This window comes from Accipiter gentilis, chromosome 6 (genome assembly GCF_929443795.1).
Source record: "Accipiter gentilis chromosome 6, bAccGen1.1, whole genome shotgun sequence".
Taxonomy (NCBI): domain Eukaryota; kingdom Metazoa; phylum Chordata; class Aves; order Accipitriformes; family Accipitridae; genus Astur; species Astur gentilis.
In genome coordinates this window covers 20,407,895-20,429,917 of record NC_064885.1, presented here as the reverse complement: position 1 = coordinate 20,429,917, position 22,023 = coordinate 20,407,895, and the positions used below count along the sequence as shown (strand labels likewise).

The 22,023-nt window shown below is 36.0% G+C and overlaps 1 protein-coding gene across 3 annotated transcripts in view; it reads left to right on the top strand.

The window, feature by feature from the left end:
* The window catches only part of CAB39 (calcium binding protein 39), a 42,408-nt gene extending 20,481 nt beyond the window's left edge, over nucleotides 1-21,927 (top strand). For all 3 annotated transcript variants that reach the window (XM_049802557.1, XM_049802558.1, XM_049802559.1), the window contains 8 exons: nucleotides 1,302-1,458; nucleotides 8,933-9,097; nucleotides 12,800-12,918; nucleotides 15,951-16,119; nucleotides 16,893-16,952; nucleotides 17,597-17,662; nucleotides 18,411-18,554; nucleotides 19,517-21,927. In XM_049802557.1, the coding sequence (XP_049658514.1) occupies nucleotides 1,345-1,458; nucleotides 8,933-9,097; nucleotides 12,800-12,918; nucleotides 15,951-16,119; nucleotides 16,893-16,952; nucleotides 17,597-17,662; nucleotides 18,411-18,554; nucleotides 19,517-19,705 (1,026 nt within the window). In that variant the 5' untranslated portion in view covers nucleotides 1,302-1,344 and the 3' untranslated portion in view covers nucleotides 19,706-21,927. The remainder of the gene's footprint in view (nucleotides 1-1,301; nucleotides 1,459-8,932; nucleotides 9,098-12,799; nucleotides 12,919-15,950; nucleotides 16,120-16,892; nucleotides 16,953-17,596; nucleotides 17,663-18,410; nucleotides 18,555-19,516) is intronic.
* The last annotated feature ends 96 nt before the right edge of the window (nucleotides 21,928-22,023 follow it).

Sequence of the window (22,023 nt, the reverse complement as noted above, 5' to 3'; positions counted from 1 at the left end):
ATTTTTAATCCTTGATCAAAACTTGATTGAATTAAGATCAGGATTAACATTTTGGAGTACATGGTGAATGAACTGGTATTTTAATCAAGGATCAAAGTGCATAATAAACTTTAACATGTACTGGTTATAGCTAACTTGTTAATAACTTCACGGACATTGTGTGGAGATGGAAATTACTAACTTTCAGGGTAATATCCCTTCTTTGTAATGACAGTGTAATCTCTGCTCTGTCAGCTTCAGCTGTCTTTTGTGTCTAGCAGAAGTAGCACTGCCAGCATTTTTAATGCAGGATTTCCTTTTCTGTCTAGATTAGAGTTGTAGAAGTATGAAGTACGAGTATGTAGAAGTATGCTTTATGGAATTCACTTGTAAGACATTTTTATTATTGTTTAATTAGGAGTGTATGTGTTTAGTAACAAAAGCTTTTTTTATGTTCATTTATGCTAGTAATACTTTTCTATTTTGTATACAGAAGTGAATATGTGTGTGTGTGTAAAAGCAAATGTGTGTAAATACACAGAAGAATGAATGTATTTGGATTCAAGAGCCAAATATTTTTAGGAAAGGAAAATTGCTCCCATAAGACAAGTTTCATCTTTTTGAAAAAGATACATATCTAGTGTTTGGGGTTTAATGTTCCTTATTTATGTCCTTGTTATTGGTGACAAATTTTGTTTCCCCTAAAATGAGTGGGGGTGAGACTGTAGTTCAGTGTGAAGTTACAGTAATACTGATACGAAAAAGCCAGGACATACCAAGTGGTTTGACATAGGAATAAACTGCCATCTGTAGCTTCATCTGCGTTGTGCTTATTGCTGCTGCACTAAGGCACAGGCTTTGCGGTCTCCTTTGCATTTGTAATGGAATGAATATGGGTAAAAGCATGTACCTGCACAGTCGTTGCAGAGCCAGTGAGACATGATGACTTGTGTGTCAAACACCTAATGTAAAAAGGCATTTTGCTTGACAGCATTAATTGGAATAATTTATTCTTATTAGTCTTGCCCATATGTGGCATTTGTACAGTATGTGGCTTTGGATATAATTAATGTACTCTTTAATTTGTTTCCATAGCATAAGATGATGATCTTAATGTGAATTCTTAGATTCTGTATCTTGTGTTTTAAAAGAATTAGAAATGCAAGCATTTAAGTTTGTCATGGCACACTTTAGTTCAACTGTCAAGGATGGTTATTCCACGTATGAATACCTTTGCTACTCTCTCTTGATCTTCATGTGTGTTGTTATACTGGCCTCATGTTTCTATTTTTGACGTGCTATTTTTTCTCCTCTTTTTCCAGGTGAAGCAGGAGCTGTAGAAGGAAGACCCTGTGGCTCGCAATCATGCCATTCCCCTTTGGCAAGTCCCACAAGTCTCCTGCAGACATAGTGAAGAACCTGAAGGAAAGTATGGCAGTTCTAGAAAAGCAAGATATCTCTGACAAAAAGGCAGAAAAGGTACAGTTGGGACTTTCTAATTGCTAAAGAGTAATTGAAAGGGGGGGGGGGAAGAAATTTACAGCTGTTGAAACTGAATCAATTAGGAATTATTTTGAGGTTTTATACTCTGATAAAGGGTAAGTTACTATGTACCTTTGAACAGGTGTGTTTCATGTTGCTTGGCTTGGCATTTTTATGCCACTGGCAGCTGATGTGGTACTTAAAATAATTTGGTTTGGAACTGTAGGTCATTGCATTCTTTAATAAGCAGCTCACAGCCACACCGTGTTCTGGTGCTTGTGTCCACCATAGTGGCTTTACTGCTGTACAGTAGTTCTGTCTGTGCTTGTCCATGCAAATGTTCACAGAGCAGACTGTTACTGAAACCAATAAACTTGTGTCTCTGCGGATGTCAGTCAGAGGATATACTTTTACCTTTCCTTGCCTTTTCTTCAGCCCACAGGAAGATGTGGTGAAAAGTTACTGTGCTGGTGCAGTTCCCTTTAGATGGGATGGTTTGCTACTTCAGGATCTGTACCTGTCAACAGTCATTTACTTATTGACTGGTAGTCTTGATAGCTATACTAAAAGTTCAGTCTGTGTTCAGCTGCATCCCATCTAGTAACTCATATGGCAGGGATATTTACTGTTTAGATGAAGTTTTTCCTGATAAACTCAGCACAAGGGCATAGATTTCAATACTTCAAAAAACCACCCCCAAAAACAAACCAAAAAAACCAAGCAAGCAAAACATCTCCCTCTTGAATCTACCAGCTTTTGAAGCAGGCTATGATATCCTCCTTGGATCCATTCCCAGCATCATTTAACTGTTCTGTGCCATTTTTGGCGTCCTTACAGAGTCGCATGTAGGAGTTAGTCACAATCTTTTTCATGTTCACCAGTATTTTTAAGTAGAGTGTGGCCAGCCTCTCTGCATCCAGTTTCACCTAGATTTGGCACTACTACTTTAAGTGCAGGAGAATCTGGATCTTGACTGAATTGTCATCATTATCCTGATATTCTTTAAAATGAGCATTTTCTAACCCAGTGCCAGCATGCAGTATGTTCCAGGTCTTTTGCAGTGTACCATAGTATTTTTCCCTGATGCTTTTGCTCTCTTGCTGGAGAGAAAAATGTTATGGCCTGTTATGCAGGCCTGTATGGAGGCTGGGAGGATTTTCATTTGCTGCTGCTTTTCTTCTATCTCTAATAAAAACATCTGTCAGGAGAGGAGGAGTAGGCGCATTCTGAAGAGTCTGTGATGAGACATGGCACTGCCTCCTTCATGTCAGCCTCATTATTAATCCTGGAGGTGTGGATTGATCTTAAAATCTGTGCTCTTTTGTGTCATCTCTTTCTTTTTGCTTAGACCTTTAGTGGGAAACAGACCAGCTTCATTCCACTGTGCATAGCTGTATGCTGTATCACATGCCTGTGTTCTAGATGCTGTAGCTGAAGATTGTTATGTACCATTTGCTTCTTACTGGCCTTTAATACCATACCTCCACCTTCTTTAAAGACCTCATCTATGTGAGGCTGCTGCTTTGACAAGAAATAATATGCTAAGCCTGTAGAATTGTTTCTTGTGTGTCATATAGGAAGCAACACATTCTGACTGAAGGAGAAAAGAAGCCAACCCATGTTCCTTAGGTTAAAAATGAAGAGGGTTAAATACTGACATTCACAAGCCTGAGCTGGCTATGGTAGCACTGGCCTCTGTCATCCTGGTTGTTCACAAAGGATACCAGTTGATGAATCTGAACATTCACAACACCGGTGTCCACATCTGCATACAGAGATTCTTCAGGAAATAGTTGTTTCATTGGCAAACCAAGACTTCCATGAAGGTGACTGTGGTTGTGGCAGTTTATCTCAGATTCTCAAATTATTTGCTGGTTTGATAAAGTTCTTCAATATCTTACAGACCTGGCGTCGCATCTTTGAGGGTACAGCTCTGATTGAACACCCTAAATCTGTGCCCTTTTCCTATCCAGTCTATAGAAATGACTGGAGTAACTTTGCAGTTAAAAGACAGCAAGAGTCTGAGCAGTAGCCATTATTAAAAAAGAAGAAAAATTTCTACATGCCCATATCTCAACATTCAGGCATCTTTTTGTCTTTCGCTATGCCTTTCATTATTATGATCCTTTCTGCAGTGTAACTTTCTAGCCTTCCTTTAGAGAAGAATTCTGTGCTGATGAAAAGGTGAGTTCTGTGGCTAGTAGTGGAACAGAAAAAGAAAAACTCAATGCATGTAAAAGACAAAAATTATTACCCTTTAGGAAAAGGGGAGAAGAATGCTAGGGTTGGTTTTTTTTGTTTTTTTTTTTTTAGCACTTCTTTTTATTAATGATTAGACTTGTATAAAATACAGTCCCATCCGTCCCCCAGTTTGTGCTTCATTTATGCATGCATTTATTCATGCACAGGAGTGGTCGTGATACATCTTGTTCAATTATGAAATATTCTGCCCTGTAATACTGGAAAATTTGTTTTATAAATAAAAACCTGAAATTCAAAAAGTGAATTCTATTTAATCTACCTTTTTTTGAGCTCTGTGAATACTGGAGAAAAATTAACCAGGGAATTCTCCAGGTCATTTTGAAATGTTCTTTGAGTTTGTGGTACCTGCTTAGGAACTGAGGTCTGAAGTGTCTGTAAAAGCTGGGCTGTGTCTTGCTGCTGACAATCTGTCTTGTGTACTGTGGCTCTGGGTGCTTGTTGGCTGCAGTGTTGTACTTAGGATAGAGGCAATAGCTTGCTGTCTGTTAGTATTTTGGAAGGGAAACTTGAAATGTCAACTGCTTAATAACTGAAAACGTGTTCCTCACATATGCTGTTAGCTTTCCATTACATGTGTTTTTTCAGAAAGAGGGGCTAAAGGGAAGGAAAACTCTTTTCATATAAATGGGGCCTACCCTTGAGCTAGCCCATTAGTTAGGCTTTTATTCACATCTCTTCCTCCTCTTTGGCTGACATCAGCATTTATTTTTATACTACCAGTTCACTTGGTTTGTGGCACACGTTTACTGTCGTGAAGGTAAATATTTACTCATGTAATAAACTTGTTCTTCCCTACCCTCTGACCTTGGGTTAACCTGCTCATAACAGCTCCAGTTTTGGCTTTCTGATGTTTCAGCCATGTTGTTAACCCATATGGGTTGACTACTGCAGATATGGCTGGTCTCTCTTCTTTTAAGTTACCAGCTCAATGCAATGGACAGTATACTATATGTATGGGACAATGCAATATGCTATTTTGATTCAAGTGTCCTAATGCAATATTGTGTCATGTTGCCACCGATCAGATTTTATTCAGTGAGTTAAGGCTGTCATTTACAAAGCAGTAAAATTTAAAATTTGTTATGCACGTGTGTACAGTTAATTCGTGGTTGAAAGAAGGCTTAAGGTTAAGTAATCTGCCTTGCCTACGGTATGGGGCTGTTATTCGAAGGGTAAAGATGGGGCTACTGGAAGTAATGGGTGAGAAGACATGCTTCTGTTCTAATTGAACTTAGCTCTTTAATGATATCTTCTTGCTAAATGTCTGCTGAAAAATAATGTAATAATTTTTGGCCTTTAAAATTAACTGTTGGCACTGATGTAGATAATCATACATTTACAGAATTGTATGTTTTTGTGTTTTGAAATCCAATCAATTTAAATAGAATTATTAAAATGGTGTTTGTTACTTATGATAGATACTGCTCTAGACTAGTAAAAATATTCACCAAGTACAGTCTCAAAACAATAGCTAAGTTTACCTTTTTGATGGATATTTTCATTAATAGTGCAATTCGTTTAACTGTGTTATTGATGTGGATAGAACCCCTAGCCATAGACCTGGAGCCTGCTGAGCTTATCTTAAATACTGCAGGACTGACAATGTGTTTTTTATCTTTCTCTACTGTTCCTCTAAGTAAAGACAAGTGTTGCTTCATAAAACTCAAATACTCCAGCTGTGCAAGTCTAAATTAAGTATTTGGTATTTGCACTGCTTAGCATTTAAGGAAATAATAAATTTTGGAAATATCAGTGAAATACCCTAGAGAGTGGAATAAATCATAATGGTTCATAGCTATAAAGACATGCAGCTATTCTGGTGTGACAGTCATACATGTGACTTCATGGTGTCTTTATTTTTAAATAATATCTTCCTGTCTTTGATCAAAATAGAGAAATAAGTGCTTTCTTTGTTTTCCTTACTTTACATTTTACTTTTATAGTTTGACTTGTCCTCAAATGGTATTGATTGTCTGGCACCATTGAATTTCAAATGTGACTTGTCTCAGAATTTTTCTCTAGAACTCTGATTTCTCCATGGTTGCTCCTTCTCAGTGTTGAGAATATATATATAAAAATTGTAGTATATATAAATATATAACATATAATCTTAGTATATAAAATATATATTTATTTATAGACTGTAATATGTAGGATCTATAATATATATTCTGTGTATATATATACTGTATATATAAAATATACCCTGCTTATATATTGTATTAGAATATATATATATATGGTGTCTGTCTGATTGTTTTAATTGACTTCTGATCGTGGGCTTTTGGATGAACTTCATTGTGCATTTTGATTTTTCTCTAGAGATTTTTTTTTTTTCCCCCCTGTTAAAAGATAGCAGCTTATTAGGTAATTATTTAGATCTCAGTATCTTAGGAAATCTTGCAAGGAATGCTAGCCAGCCTTCTCTTGTCTTGAATTTTTTTACTAGTTTTTCATTTAGCTTTTAACATTGATATTTAATGTAGCATTATGTTTTTCAGTGTAGCTATCTAAATTCCATTCTGCATCTGAAATGGCAAAAAATAGCTCTGCACATCACGTATTTGGAATATGTTCAGGAGTTCATGGAACATAGAAGAGTAGAGAGATTCTAGAACAAGATTGTAAGAGTTTTCTTCTAGTCCTTTTGAGGTTTAGAGTAGAAGAGGTGGGAGTACAGAATTGTCATGTTTTATGGAATTGTAGTGCATCAAAAGACCTGAGTTATTGATATAATACTTTCAGAGGACCTCATATTTCTGTAGTCTGTATCCAGAGATAGTTTGGCCTAAGTTGAAGTGATATAAGGAAGTCTTGTTTCATGGTGGAGGTGGTCAGACATTCGTACAGGTTGCCTAGAGAGGTTGTGGAGTGTCCATCCATGGAGCTGTTCAGAGCATGGATGGCTGTGAGCATGATCGACCTGATACAACTTTGAGGTTGGCCCTGCCTTCAGCAGGTGCTTGCACCCTGATGACCTCCTGAGGTACCTTCCAACCTAAGCTGTTCTCTGCTTCTGTCTCTAACCATTATTTCCCACTAAAGCTGTATGTCATCCCAAGTTCAAGTGAAGCACATTTAGATGGTCTTGACAGTTGTCAAGAGCATGAGAAATAAATTTAAGTCCTGGTGGTGTCTCCTCTTGAAGTTACTGAGTTGTATGTTCATGTTAGGCCAAAAGGCGCTCTTTTTTTTTTTTTTTTTTAAAAGGCACTTGATGCTTGGAAAGACTATTTTTTCTGCCTGGTTTGTAAGCATTTCCATTACTAGCGTCTTTCTTGGGATGGTGGTGATGGAGAGCCTTCAAGTGTGATTATTAAAGTTTTGGGAGGCTTGTTCTATTTTCTGGGGTTTTGAAATGAAATGAAAAATTCTCCACTGGCATTCTTTTCAATTGCAGGCATGCCCTCAGTATTGCCACTGTCTTACTTGAAATAGGTAGCTGTTTGAACCTCTGCCTTTCTTCCTCTTTCCTCTTGCTTTCTAAATTAGTGTGCAGGGACAAACTGCAATAGAATTTTTATTACTGCTTCCTCTTTTCTTGGTAGCCATGCATCAAAGGCATCTCTTCATATCTCCATGTTTGACAGATGTTCCTGTTCCTTTCCTAGTAAAGAGATTCTTCTTCTGAATTTTAAAGAAATAGAACAGTTGTGTGGCATATTACTAATACAATATGGTGAGCTGGCTTTCTCACACTACGTCTTCAGGAGCTGTCATGAATCTAAGGAGTCTTACCAAACACCTGCTTCTTGGTGTCTAACTAACAGTGCACAGAAAATCCTTTGGAATTTCAGTTGAGGAGGAGACAACTGGGACTAGGAACTGCAGTTAGCAAGAAGAGGGAGGCAGCAGGCAGTGGAAAGTTGTGGAGGAGCTAAAAATGATATGGAGCCTCCTTAAAGGTCATGGAATCCTTAACTTGCATAACTAGCAAAGCTGGAATGGCTTTGGCTTGAATAGTGCATGGTTCATGCTGATCTTAAGCCTCTCTAGATATAATGCACAAATGAGAAATCTTTTTACATACCCTGTATAAGACAGGCAATATCCAGAAAGGGATCATTTATCCACTTCATTAATTTTCCATGTGCTACCAATCATAAGTACTTTACATTAAAGTGTATGCATACCTTGTTGGCAGGTTCATCTAATTACTAAAAATTAGTGCACTTACAAATTATTCATACTTTTTAGACATGTGAAGAACTAGTACAGTATAATTAAACCAGCTATTTATGATGATAATTTTCAGCATTTTGCCCCCAAGCTATGTAAACATATATGTTGAAAGGAGTAGTTCTTTTTTCTCCAAGATAACTGTGTTTTAAGATTCAGAGGTGGGTGTTTAAAAGTGTTCTTGTTGATTTTTGTTTGTTTTATTTGGGGTGGTTTTGTGTTGGTTTTTTTTTTTTTGTGTTTAGTTTTACTCATAAGATAACTCTGCTTCCACTGCTAAATGCTGCTCCAGCCCATCATGGCAATTTAGGAATTCCTTATGTTGGCTTCCCTAAGTGAGAGGTCAGACCTGTCTGTCTTCTGTAAGATGGACTTCAAGTAGGAAGCATCTTAGACTTTTAATTGTCTCCTGTATTGCCGTGTTCTTTTGAGTGCCCCTCTTTCTGGGTCTGTTTGCCAGTTTGGTCTTGTATACTGAGATAACCTGAAAATTAGAGGAGGTTCTCTTTGAGGTTTTGTTAGTTGGAGAGGAAAAAATTTCATCCCCACTGATGGGAATGGGAGCCTAGCATTTGACAAAACCTGATGAGTGCAGAATCTGTAGAAGGGATACATCTGGTCTCTGAGCAGTTCACTAGAGACAGGCTTGTGTCTCCTTGTTATGTTTTCCAATCTGATCGTGTGTACCTCTTTTACAGAATGAAAATTTTATTGGGTTCTTTTCATCCCATTCCTATTCTTTAGGGGATTTCTTAATGGGATGTTTAAAGGCAGTAAAAGGAAGCGATTTTTACTTTTGGTAAATTGTCAAATAAATTGTGTGTGTCTTACCTCTGCTTTTTTTTTTTTAATAACATCTAACAGTCTTATTTGCAGAAAGATTATCTATTGTTTTTTTAACAGGTTGTCATTTCCGGATTAACTTTTTCCCCCTTAATGGAAGTTTGCAGATGTTAGGAATAATAGAGTGTGCAGTCACAAAGACAAATGACATTGTGCTCTAATTGTATTCTTTTCCCATTTTCTTTAGGCCACTGAGGAGGTCTCAAAAAACCTTGTTGCCATGAAAGAAATCTTGTATGGCACAAATGAAAAAGAACCACAGACAGAAGCTGTAGCACAGCTTGCTCAAGAGCTGTACAACAGTGGTCTTCTTAGTACCCTAGTAGCTGACTTGCAGCTAATTGATTTTGAGGTAAGAAAAGAAGTTTGACATTTCTTATATTGTATATGTTAAAATAAACACATCTGAATTCCTGGCGCTTTAATTAGTTAAGACATTTTTCTATCTTCAGCTTTCTTTTCTGGCTGGGACAAAACCATTAGAAAGAGAACTCATTGTTCCAAACTACCTAGAAAATTAAGCAAATATAGAATATGAAATCTATGAATTTAGGTGCATAAACCACACAAAATTGAAGTAGATAAACCCTAGTCCTGATGATACAGTTCTGTTAAAATTATAGAATAATTCATAATTGTTGTATACACGGAAGGGTTAATCTCTTAGTAGTAATACAGTAGTGAGCACAAGCTATAATACTACAAGGCATGTCTGTATTTTCATCTTGTTAAATTACTTGGAAAAGTAAGAGAATGATTGTAACATTTATGAAGAATTTTAAATATTTAAGTTAAAGCTGTTAGTTTTATTAATGGTCCAGTATTTCTCCCTCCCTTTAGAAAAAAGTGGTGCAACGTTTTTTCTGTTTTCCTCATCTTTTTTTCTGTTTTTTTAAAAAAACAACAAACCCAAGTTTTTATTGATTGCTTCAAAATATCAATACTTATTCTATTCAAATGTATCTCTATACAAACCTCTATCTGGTGTTTGTCATCACATCACATAGAATAATTTAGCTTCTCAGTGCCACAGTGAAAAATCACACTATTTAGTGATAAGAAATTGCAATACAATTGGATTTACCTGTTTTCCCTGAGGCCCCACAAGAAGCGTGTGGTTGTCTAGGAAAGGAGCCAAACCCCATAACTCCCTCTGATTTGTGTTTAATTGTAATACGGTGGTATTTTTTTCCCTACCCACACAAGTGTTTATACCAAGCATAAAACATTCAGGTTGTTAAATAAGCAAGGAGACCTGGGAAAGCTGAGAGGGAATGCTGAAATATGATGGCCTTTAATTGCTGAAGAAAGGAAATCATGAAATGTCATCTGGATTCTGCTGACCTCTAGATTCTTATCAGCTTTACTCAGCCCAGTTATTAGCGAAGGAAACCTTCATTATCTCCTGGTAATGAAGAATGATAACAATTTGTACAGGCTTGGTCTCATTAAGGAGAACTATTCATTTTATTCTAAGGGGACTTGAAAAGATTGTGAGTAGTTTCCTGCTTGTGGACTTTCTGCTGCTTTGTTATACGAGGATATGACGGTTTCCCCCTTGAGAGAGAACAAGTCATTCACGCCGCTTTCTAGGCTGGACCACATCTGCTTTTTAAGGATGGGATCTGGCAGAGTGTCCAGCTATTGTTGTTATCCGGAATTAATGTCAACACACCTGTGCTCCAACCTGCACTAGCTTCCCAGCTGTTACAAAGTCAATCAAATGTTGGCTTTGATACCCCAAATCCCTATGGTTGGGGGTTTACTGCATTGGAAACCATTTCTGCATTACTGATGGAGATACAAACTTGATTTCCTGTTGGTTCTTAAGCTTGATGAGTCTAGCATTTCTTCCTTCTGGTGCGCACCACAGCTTGAGGTCATTCAACAATGAAGTAAACATCATCTCTTTTTGTCAAGAACTTCACTGTCATTCCTGAAGAAGCTTTCCTTGTAGAGCAGGAATAGGCAGCTAATTAATAGACAGGGACTGTTCACACTGACTCTTAAACTGTCTCAAATGTATTTGAATCTGAACAGTATGGTAAAAAACCCCAGAGAAGTAACAAGGTAAAAACCAGAAAAGTTACAAATTTAATGTTTTAACTAAGAAACAGTCTGACTGTCCAGACCTTGCTGGATGTAAAGGCCTGTTTAAAATGATATCCTTATCTGGAAGCTTTCTTTCCAAGTAAAGCAGTCAGCACAACCATCCACTTATTACTTAATCTGCCAGTTACGTCCCTGCTGATTTGCACTAGTGTGTCTGTAGGAGAGATGGTATCCCTTGTGGAACTGCGTTTTTTTGTTCTTATTTTTTGAAATTAAGAAAAACCCCCAAAACAAAAATGCCTTTTGCATAAGGGAGCCTGAATCCTGCTCGGAAGACAATACTAGCACAATCTCCCTCTCACCTCTTGCAGTCGTGACTATTGGCACAGGGTTCAGTGTCTGTTTGCTCTTCTTAGGCCATGAGATCACGTAGTAATACATCCTTCAAACAATAACTAGCCTTGGTATTACTGTGTACCACTATCAGTTCAATTATGTGCATAATAAGGAAACGCTGTTCTTGCTGGTGAATCCAAAGCAAATTGTGAGATCCAGTGCAAAATTGGCAATGTTAGTGAATGAGAGTTGATGACTATATTATGTGGAGTTTGAGTAAAGAATTTCTGGAAACACTGCTCTACTCATTTCAGAACAAAGAGTTCTGGTGTTGCTTTGGGCTGGCTTTCAATGGAATTGTAATTGAGAAAACAAGCGTTTACAAACAAACTCTTATATCCTGAAAACAACGCTCTAACAAAACTGTCCATGGTAATTCACAAACATGCCATTTGTAAAAGTAGAGTCCTACATTTTTATAAACATTTGATTTTTTTCTTTTGCTGTCATCTTGATGTTGATTAGAAAACTGAAATAATTTTGAGTAATTGCTGTTGTTTTTAAAATTCTTGCTAATTAAACATGCACTGCATTTTACTCAAAAGCTTGCTGGTACTACTCAGGGCATTTATAGTACAGCTAGAGATTGTCAAGAAACATTATCTAGATAATGGTTTTTGTGTATAACATTCAGGGAACCTTCAGGTGGAGTTGCTTAACAGGCCTTTGTTTGCAAGTCCAGGCTTAGTACAAGTTTGCCTAAGCTTTTTCTGGATTAGGTCTGATGGCACATAGTCCTGAAATTGTCTTTATGGCAATCCAAAATGGAAATTTAATTGCAGAAATCTGGCTTTTAAATGGTGCATGTGGATGACAACGAAAAGTGCTTGTATTTTATAATCAGCTTTTTGTTAGATGTCCATACCAATTTGTCATCTTTAGCTATGGTCTGACAGAAGAAATAATAGGAGATATATATATATATATATATATATATTCAACAAAGAGAACATTCCCAGCTTCTTTAATACTGTCTGGTGCTATCCTTGTGCATTTTTTTGTGTATAATCTGTGCTGAATTCCAGCATCCTGGTCTTACTTATACTTTTGTCCATTGAAAAATGTGAAACTTGCATTTTATGTCAGTGGATGATTGCTCTCTGTAGTTTTTATTTATTTATTTAACTTTCATAAGTTACAGTTTTAAGTTGGATTTTAACACTGCAGTCAGAAATGCTCTGCACACTCTTGATGGTGGCATTACGTATTCCTAGAGAAGGGGAGAGGATAATGGAATATTGAAGAAACACACTTTCAGGCAAGAGCACAGTTAAAAACTGGTATGTTATTAGCAAAAACAAGTATAAAACAAGCTCAGGAGATTGATGCTACATAGAAGTATCTGGTGAAACGTCAACTGGCTTTACTTCTTAATGTAAATTATCTGTGATCTGGCTGCAATATGATGTAATATTTTGAGTGCTTTGGTATATTTGAAATGGGTATAAAGAAGCAGAATATTTGATCTGTTTAAGGTCAGAGTACAGAGGATGACTGAACTGCAGAACTCACATGGTATAAATGCATGAGATGATGATGATGATTAATTGTTAACTTGCCTAGTAGACTTGAATGTTATGTGTTTAACTGCTGATGTTTTTGACAGGGCAAAAAAGATGTTGCACAGATTTTCAACAACATTCTCAGAAGGCAGATTGGTACAAGAACCCCCACAGTTGAATACATCTGCACTCAACAGAATATATTGTTCATGCTATTAAAAGGGTATGTACGCTGTGAAGCATAAATATGTTTTTACATGAAGTAAGAAGTTTTTAAATTCATGGAGAAGTAGTGAGTTCTAAAATGTTTTTTCTTCCTTTGCAGTATGCTTTTTGGGGGAGGGGGGGGGGCTGGCGGCAGCAGCGTGTTTTTGTTTTGTGGTTTGGGTTTTTTTTTTTGTCTTGGGGCCTGTAATTCCCCTAAGTAAAGGAAAATTTAAGTAATAAAACACCAAAAATATATTTTTTGCATGATAAATGACTGAAAATTGAGAACTGTTAGTAACCTAAAATATTCTTACTGGGGTAGTGCAGATGTTTTCCTTTCAGTATACTACTTGATCCTATTTAAACTGTTTCCTTGTGAATTTACTCATTCACCAAGAGTTAAAGGCTGGGGTTTTTTTTTCCTTTAACCACTGTCATTTCCAGTTTGCTGTCCTATCCCCTCCTTCTTGGTTTGGTCTTAGACGTTTTATTCATAGTGATTTATGTTCCTGTAGTGACACAAATGCACCAACTCAGACTTGAGCAGACAAAGAATGATTTGGGGCATATGGTACATGCCAGACAGCTGTTTGTTCCTCTATTCTTGTATTATCTGATGTGCTGGATATTGGCAAATCATGCTATAGTGATTGCATGTGGTTGCACATGTAGAGCTGCGGATCTCAAACATGAAAGCAGAAAGGTGGTGTTAAAATTTTCATGTTAAAATAAGATTAAAAAGATGGAGATTATGCTCTCTCCATTTAAAAAGAATTGCTCATGTTTCTAATAACATTAATTAAGGAAGTTCTGAAAATGGCAATTCCAACATGTTATTTTGGGATAGAAAAGTTCAACATTAATAAACCATTTTAAAAATGCAGGTATTTCAAGTACTAGTTTTATAATTTGTGTTAAAGCTGCTGTGTAGCCTTGCTGCAGTTGATGAGTACTTATTCCACCTACTGGACTGCTAGAGGATGTATGAAAAGGCCATACTTCTTGGTGAGATACTTGCCTGTGTTATGTTGGTAGCATTGAGATGTGAGGATAATGAAGTATATTTTTAACTTTTAAACAGGAAGCTTTATTATATCTTTCCTTTTCCCTCCTCCTAGTTCATAGTAGTCATTAGAGATGCTGACTAACCTGCCACATACATGGTGTATTAGGTTATTTAGCATTATTGTAACATCTCTACATTTACCTAATCTTCACCATTTGTGTAAGGCACTGGAAAACGGATTGTACAAGACACTTTCTCTGTGGAGAAAGTGGGAGTTTTATGTCGTTTAGTTTCATGCTGACTCCAAAGGTTTAACACCAGAAGCAGTATGGAATATTTGCTTCAGTTCATATGAGTCTTAAGATCTACACTCATCTGCCAGAAATGCTTTGTTGGGTTCCGCCCCACCCCCCGCGCATTACCGCCCTGATTTTGGGGAGAAGCGAGATTTACATGTTAGAGGGACAAAAGGATTGTTAATTTTGGCATAACACAAAAGAAAATAGTGATTCAGTACTTCTTCAAAATAATTTTCAAAAGTAGGCAAAGATGTTTGAGATGCAGAGGGATGAAACTACTTTCTCGGCATGTTGTCATTGATATGTGACTGAATGAGGGCTGTAACATATTTATCCTAATTTTTAGTCCGTGTTGTCACTCTTCAAAGAGCATTGTTCTGACAGGGATTGTTGAAACACATATTCATAAGTCAGGATGTTTGAAATGGGCATTTAGTTAGCTTTAGTGATGTAAATGTTACATATGGTATCCCACTGAGTCAAATTTATGTAAATTTAAACTATGGGGTGAGTTGCAAAAAGTTCAGTAGGCTTCAAATCTCCATGACAGGTTAAATGGGAAAGTATTGCAGGATTAAACCTGAAAAGTAATTCATAAGAAAATGTTTTTGTATAGTAATATAGTTAATGCTTAGTATGCACAATGATACTTTGCTCCTGAATTATTCTGGTGAATTTAAATTAGGTTCCAGTGCTATAGGATGAAGGATTCTATAGGTGGGAGGCAGGAAGGTATATAAGAGGCTTTGACTGCTCCAGAAGCAGGTAGGTAACAACAAACGTAACTTTTCTGTAGACTGGTGTAACTTACATTGCAACATGCTGAGATAAGTTCTTGCTTTGGAAGGGCAGTTCCATCTTCCTCCAGGGCCCTACTATTAGCTTGCTTAGGAAAACAAGGAGCTAGTAGCAAGTACAAAGGTGTATTTCTATCGAACGTGTCTTAAATACACTGTTGTGAGATTTTGACAGCTGCTGTTGGTGTATGCTAAAATCAGCTGAGAGAACCGTGTAGCATTTGAGCAAGAAAGCCTGCCAAGGAAGTGTAGCAACAATTTCTAAATGAAGCCATCAGGGGTGGCTTCGTCACTTCCATTAAATCAGTGATGGACATGTTCCAGAGGTCTCTTGTAAGAAGGTTCAGGTACTTCACTAGACTCAGGAGCAGAGAAGGTGTTGAATATTGGCCTTACAATCAGAGGACACTGTTGTCAGCATTACAGGCTTGATGCCCGTGATGTGTAGAGCAGCTGGTGATGCTTGAAAAATGGTATAATGAAAGAGGAGATATGAATTTGTCCAATATTATTAACCCTTCATACCCATATCATGGATAGTTTTATGTAAATTGCTGTCATGTTTAAGCAAACAGCTTTCAAGACAGAAATCACTTACTGTTTTTCCAGATGTCTGCAATCCCACCAATATGAAAAAGAAAACTGATTTTGAGAATAAAAAAAAAAACAACACTTTTATTTGGTCTTGTTCCTCAGTTTGTGAAAGTAATTTGTATTGGCTATTTGGCATTTAACTGGCAACAATTTCAGTAAAATTTTATAGAAGTATTTAAAAGTGGAGTTTAATGTAGAAATAAGTATCTCCTAGCTTTTTGAATTTTTGTTTACTTGGTAGAACTGAAAACTGCAATTAGCAATGTGGTGTTGCAGTGCTAACTTGTGAAAGTATTTATAAAGACTCTTTTGGTTGTGATTTTGTGATTTTTTGTTTGTTTGTTTTAAAAAGGTACGAATCTCCAGAAATTGCTCTAAATTGTGGAATAATGCTTAGAGAATGCATCAGGCATGAGCCACTTGCTAAAATAATCTTGTGGTCAGAACAGTTCTATGATTTCTTCAGATACGTGGAAATGTCAACATTTGACATTGCTTCGGATGCATTTGCCACATTCAAGGTAATTTACGTACAACATCTGAATTATTATTTCTGTAGTTCTCTGCTTTGTGAACCCAGATGATGTGTGTTACAGTCTTTGGCAAAACAAGCTTAGGGAGAGGGGAGAAAATAGGTGTGATGCAAATGGGTAGGCTGGACACTGTTCTTCCTTATTTCTCAGAATGCAAGACATCCCTTTAAAAATATATATATATATATACACACACACACACACATATACTATGGTGCCAATAACTTTTATTCTAGAAAGCAAGATTTAAACTATCATGCCTTAGCTGAATATATGTGCACTTCCATGCCAGGGGCTTTTAAATCTGCGCCTCCAACTCCTCAATTGAGCAAACTCCTTTTCATTCTGTTATGAACCTGACTATATTTGATACTGATGGGGAAATTTTTTGTTGGCCTAAACCAACCAGTTACGGGACTATAAGCATAATATTGAATAGTATTAATAGTGGGTCTCAACCTTGGTTGTGTATAGTTCTGTGCAGAGCATAGCCTTGATCCGTAAATGGCATTCTTCAGTGATAATTCCACAGGCTATTTATTTACATGTGTGAATTAACATAACACATTGCAGACCTTTCCTAAGTGATGCCAGGATCCTTAGCAATGTCCAGGTAACTGTATTCATGTCCTAAATTTCTTCATTTAATGAAATAGCAAAATTTTCTATTGGATGTCTTACGTGTATTCACTGTTTAATGAGTATGTATATGTACTGTTTAAATATTTTAGTGAAAATACTGGTTTTGTGCTTTTTTACAGGATTTGCTTACAAGGCACAAGTTGCTAAGTGCAGAATTTTTGGAACAACATTATGATAGGGTGAGCAGATACATTTTAATATTCAGAATTTTCTAGTGCTGTGTATCTTATTTGAAGAAATCAGTATTTTCTTTCCTTGTTTAGCTTTGGTTTTGGAAATTTACACAGAATATTAAACCAATTGAACTTACAGTAATTTCTGCCAAGCAGTAAAATTAAGATCAAGACCTTATTGTTGAATGTAGAAAGGTGTAAAAACAAGAGGTGGTAGAAATCTAGTTCTGTGAAAACTAGATCTGATTTTTCCGCTAGAGGGAACCCTTTCCTTGTCTTTTTCTTTTGTCTGTATTAACCTATAATAACAAAAGAATACAACATAGACCTCCTCCACCTGCTGGGGACTCCTGAAATTAATCAACAGTGTTCAGTACCAGAAACTATTCTAGTTTAAGAAATAATGAGATAACTACTTCCACCACTTTGCAATCTAAACTATAAAAGCTCTTAAAAGAGTAAATTTTTTTTTTTTAAAGCATATACAATGTTTAAACAGTAGTGACTTACAGGAACCTACTGAGATTTCAGATTTTTGTTTACATTTTTGTTACGGATTTGTGTCTCCTCCAGTTTGGTATAATCATTTGGAAGAAGAGCACATATGACACTTGGGAAGGTCCTAACCCTTTTCTTTATTCTGTGTTTAGTTCTTCAGTGAATATGAGAAGTTACTTCATTCGGAAAATTATGTGACGAAGAGACAGTCACTTAAGGTAAGGCAATTTTATTTTCTTCTTAAATGCAAAATTAGAGAATTCCTTTAATTTCAAGGTGGGTTGTCTTTAGTTGAAATGGCTTCAGTAACTGCCTTGGATAGCGTTTATTTTAATTTTTCATATGTTTTAATTCTTGGGATCAGCTACTTTTCTTTAGTCCAGTCCTTCCATTATTTAGTGTCCAGCACACACCAAGTCACTTCTCTCCCTATGTAGAAATGGCTATATGCAAGTATGTTTATTTTTGTTGGTTTTTTTCCCCTTTGACAAATCTGGACACATTTAAATAATTTAATAAAGATTCACATAATGTGCCTAGAACAATACTAATCTTACATTCAAGTAGGTAAGAAATAGTGAATGTTAAAATAATACATAACTTGTAGCAAGGGTGGTACTTGTGGGGAATATCCTCCTACTCCCTTCTGGACAAAGAAGGTAGAAAAAGAAGTGTAAATATTTCTCACTTGAAGTCCTAACTTTTTTTTTTAAAAACACATTCTTACTGGTGATGTATAGCTTCTGTATAAATGAAAAAAATAATGAAGTCATGGGGAAGACAATGAAAGACTGTATCATCGAAACAAGAGGAAAATGCACCCTGCACTTAGAAATTCAGGACATTTGAGATCTATTGTTACTATATTTATAGACCTGTGTCAACTGTTTGAAAGTAGTTATGAAAAAGTTGTTTCTTATGTCCAATGTCAGTCATTTTTTCATTGGGCTTGTTTTCCACTTTTAGCTTCTTGGTGAATTGTTATTGGACAGACACAACTTCACAATTATGACGAAGTACATCAGTAAACCTGAAAATCTCAAACTAATGATGAACCTTCTACGAGACAAGAGTCGTAACATTCAGTTTGAGGCCTTTCATGTGTTTAAGGTATGTTTAAAAAAAACCTTAATAAAATAAACAACAAAAGCAGCCCACCAGAAGTTGTTTGGTTGAGCAAACTACTTAGCTGAGCCTAAATGGAGCTTATCTTAATGTCTGCTAAGTGGTTAAATAGAGACAGCTAGCGTTTGTCTTTATTACGATCCATCTTTACAAATAGCTATCTTTGCATCTTTCAGAAAATGTTTAGAAACCAGTTGGGGGCTTTCATATGATTGTCAATGTAAATTTCTCTCAGAAAATTTTGGAATTAAGAAAGGTGCAGTGCAGTAAGATAAGGAGGAATGCATGATTTCATGTGAAACCATGAAGCATCCTGGAGTTCAAAAGTGTTTTCATCATGCTACATGATCTATGAAGGATAGGAGTATTTTAGTCAAGTCACCTAAATTGCAAAGCCTAAATTGCAATTTGCACAAGATACATTCTGACTTTGCAGCAGACAAGCAAATAGCTAAGAGCTTGGACATATAACTTGAGGTATAAAAGTTTTCAGTGAACCTTAAGATACCTGTCTGATGCTGTATATAATATGAAACCATGCATTTGCTACAGAACTTAACAGTGAGGTGTCTTTGGTGGTGTCTTGGTTTAACCCCAACCAGCAACCAAGCACCATGCAGCTACTCACGCACCTCCCGCATGGTGGGATGGGGAAGAGAATCAGAAGGGTAAAAGTGAGAAAACTCGTGGGCTGAGACAAAGACAGTTTAATAGGTATAGCAAAAGCCGCACATGCAAGCAAAGCTTTTATTCTAATTTAAAAAATGGAGTGATTTTATTTTAAAACTTGCATGTGCTCCATTATTTTTTCTGTAGAGATACTGGAATACAGGATATATAAAACATCATTTTAAATTACTGTCATCACTGTTTTGTTGGCTAGTTTGTTTTTTAACTTAGCCTTCTGTTTCCTACTATTGTGCTAAATGCCTTTTATTTTCTTGCAGGTGTTTGTAGCCAATCCTAATAAGACACAGCCTATATTAGACATCCTTCTAAAGAACCAGACCAAACTTATTGAGTTCCTCAGCAAGTTTCAGAATGACAGGACCGAGGATGAACAATTTAATGATGAGAAGACCTATTTAGTTAAACAGATCAGGGATTTGAAGAGACCAGCACAGCAAGAAGCTTAATCTCCAATAAACCCTTAAAATATTAAACCCAAATTCAGCATTTGCTGTTAGATATTCAGCATCAGGCACTCTTATCGATTCATGAGGAACATTACTGCTAATCTGCTGTTCAGTGAACGGTTTTTGTTTTTATCTTTTCTTTTTTAGTCCAAGTTGAAAAACATAGCTGCTGCTTTCTTGCACAATGTGGACTTTCTTGATATTTGTGTCATTTCAGAATTCAAAGACACTGCTTGTTTTAGGAGTCCTGAAAAGAAAGATTCTAGGTTCGTGAAAGCAAACATATAGATACTAGTTTGGTTTAGGAGAGAAGGTATTAATGTAGTTAAGTAACAGGTTGCATGCTTGCAAATCTGAATAAATCTGTATGTTTGCACTTACCTTGTTTGAGATACGAGCACAATGTGACCTGTGCATACCTGGCACCATAGTATAAGATTATATGCCTTGATTTAAAAAAAAAAAAAAAAAGTGCAGTGCTTTATTTGTAATCAAAGGAGAAATGTATCTAAGATGTGAGCTTATTGGGTTAAACAGTTGTCTTGCAAATAAACTGATATTGAAACTTAGCAACTTTTAAAAGAGTGAAATCTCAAGGTTCATAAGGAAAATGTATATATGCCTTTCACTGCTTTATAGAATTTTTTTTGACTTGATTTGATTTTTCTGTAAACTTGGAAATATGTTCTAAGGATTTTTGTTAATTTTACGTTAAAGGTATTTCAGACAGTAGACCTAGCAGTGACATTTTGCATTTCATTTCAACAATGCTTGCTGGTTTCTTTTGTATATAACTCCTAGGCTGCTCATTTCTTTAAAATATGATTTAATTTGTACAGCAGAGGAATGTTATTGTATTAGTCTGTAACTATTACCTAATATTGAGTTTTGCAAAATGAATGCTCCTATGTAATTGAATACTTCAGATCACATGGAAATGCTGATTTAACAATCTTAAGTACTGCAGCATTAAAAGGAAAAACAAACAAATTCTTTGTATTCACTTGTCTAATGGGGTGCCATCAATTAGGGTAGGCTGAAATAGAGAACTGGAACCCTTTATACTATGTTATTACTGGATAATATTGGCCTTATTCAATTAAACTATCATTGTGCTCACCAGCTCTGCAAATGGCAAAGATTATGCCAAATTAATATCGATTCCTCTTACTTCTGGGGAGCCTGCAGTGCATCATTTCTTTCTTACAGTAAATAACTCAGTACAGTAGTTGTGTTGTAAGTGAATGATTTAATTCCCTCTGACTTCAAGAAACAATTTCATAGATGTCTTAGGGTAACAAAATGATTTAGTTTTGTTGATTTTGTTCTTTAATGCTGCAAACTATCAGTATTTATAAAAACAAAAAAACCAACTGATTTTGCACCATGTTTTTGTTACTGTGACCATACAAAAGGAATCTACTAAATATAGCTAAATGATGTTATTAAAATTGTATCTATCCATCGTATAGTAATGCTAAGATCACAACCAAGCAAACTTACAGATCGGAGTCTGAGAGTTCAAATTCTGCATGGCTGAATCTGATTGCGAATGCTATAGAAAATGTTTGTTGCTTCCTCTTCTCTTCCTGATTAAAATATTTCACAATCAGCAAGATGAAACTCCTAAGTGAGGTTTAAGCTGATTTGAAAGCCTTCACAAGGGAAGTCAGCTCCAGAAAATTGAGTGTTTTCACTCAGTTGTTTAAGATTGTTCTCAACATTATAATTGGTCTTTTAAGGTTCTTAACATGTCCTTTGCAAACCGATTCATTTTGCCTACAGGAAAGAAAATAGCTTACTCTTACTGAAGATCACAGGCACACAGAATTGGCCATGAGATGGTATTATAGTTCAGTACTAACAGTCTATTATATTTTGGTTTATCATAGCTGAGTGGAGGAAAACATTATTTGCCAAGTTACTCACCATAACGTATAAGGCTTCCTCTTCAGAAAAATGTAGACGTGCTAAAGATTTATATATGTAAAAAAGTGAAAACATTTGGACTGGGATAGAGGTTACTCTATATTAGGCCTTGGAAACAATGGCTATGGTGACTTTTTTAATATGTGGAAACATTTGAATGTTGGCTTTCGAAAAGTTGTATTTAAATTAAAGCTCATTTGACGTGCTCTTCGTATTAAAAAACTATTGTTCTGGAAGTGGTTTCTTATCTGCTTGAAGGCTTAAGGGTATTACTAAAAGTTATTTAAATGTGAGTGGGTTTTGGTTTGGCTCTTTTTTCCTTTTATTTTATTTTTTTTTTTAAATAAGAGATGTATACAATTATAAATCTACTTCGGTGGTAGCATTTC